The 769-nt window shown below is 64.5% G+C and overlaps 1 protein-coding gene across 1 annotated transcript in view; it reads right to left on the bottom strand.

The window, feature by feature from the left end:
- MNEG_14425 (glutamine amidotransferase) overlaps positions 1 to 688 on the bottom strand; it is a gene marked incomplete at both ends in the record, with an annotated part of 3117 nt that extends 2429 nt beyond the window's left edge. The window contains 2 exons of the mRNA XM_014037103.1: positions 177 to 286; positions 671 to 688. Of these exons, the coding sequence (XP_013892557.1) occupies positions 177 to 286; positions 671 to 688 (128 nt within the window). The remainder of the gene's footprint in view (positions 1 to 176; positions 287 to 670) is intronic.
- Positions 689 to 769: the final 81 nt, after the last annotated feature.

Raw genomic sequence — 769 nt, 5'->3', positions numbered from 1 at the left:
AAAAAAACCAATCCCTCCAAAATCCGGGTTGGAGGGGGCGACCCTCGACCCAGCACGCCCCCTGCAACCCGGCCTTGCCTATCCCAAACCCATTCCATCTTGTTGTATCGTGTCAACCAACCCCCTGCCCCATGACCCCGCCCCCTGCCGCCCCTCCAAAAAATAACAAAACTCACCTGAAGTATTCAGAGGCGACCTCCAGGGCGCTGTAGCTCCTGCCCTGAGCGCTGAACGCGCGGATGCCGCCGCCGACAGTCATCGGCACAAAAACGCGCTCGCTGGCGGCCTGAGAGGGGGGGGGGGCACGGGGATCAAGGGAGGGAGGGCGTTTGCTGAGCGGCGTTTGTACGGATGGCATTTGGTGGGGGGCGTTCGATGGAGGGCAGGCGCGGGAGGTCATGGGGGGCCCCGGGGCCGCAAGATGGCCGCAGCCTCCCCTCCTTTGAGCGCACGCATGCCCTCCACCCATGGATCAGGGGGGGGGGGTTGCCTGCCCGATGCCCCGGAGGCCCGTCGAAGCCGCAGGTGCTATCAGGGCGCTCAGAACCCCGACGGCCAGCCAATCAGCCCTCTGCCAGGACCAACGATCCCGAGCGTCTATGAGGCAGGGCTCACTGACAGATTCAGGACCAGGCCAGAGTACGGCGAGTGTTCCCGGTGAAGTTCTCACCTGCAGCACGCCCAGCATGGGCAGGTCTGCCAGGGGGCACTCCCTGAAGCCCGTGATGTTGAGGAATGCCACCTCATCAGCCCCCTCATCAAAGTACCT

Source organism: Monoraphidium neglectum (assembly GCF_000611645.1).
Source record: "Monoraphidium neglectum strain SAG 48.87 unplaced genomic scaffold scaffold04475, whole genome shotgun sequence".
Lineage (NCBI taxonomy): Eukaryota > Viridiplantae > Chlorophyta > Chlorophyceae > Sphaeropleales > Selenastraceae > Monoraphidium > Monoraphidium neglectum.
The sequence above is the reverse complement of the archived record's forward strand: the minus strand, read 5'-3'. Positions and strand labels throughout refer to the sequence as shown.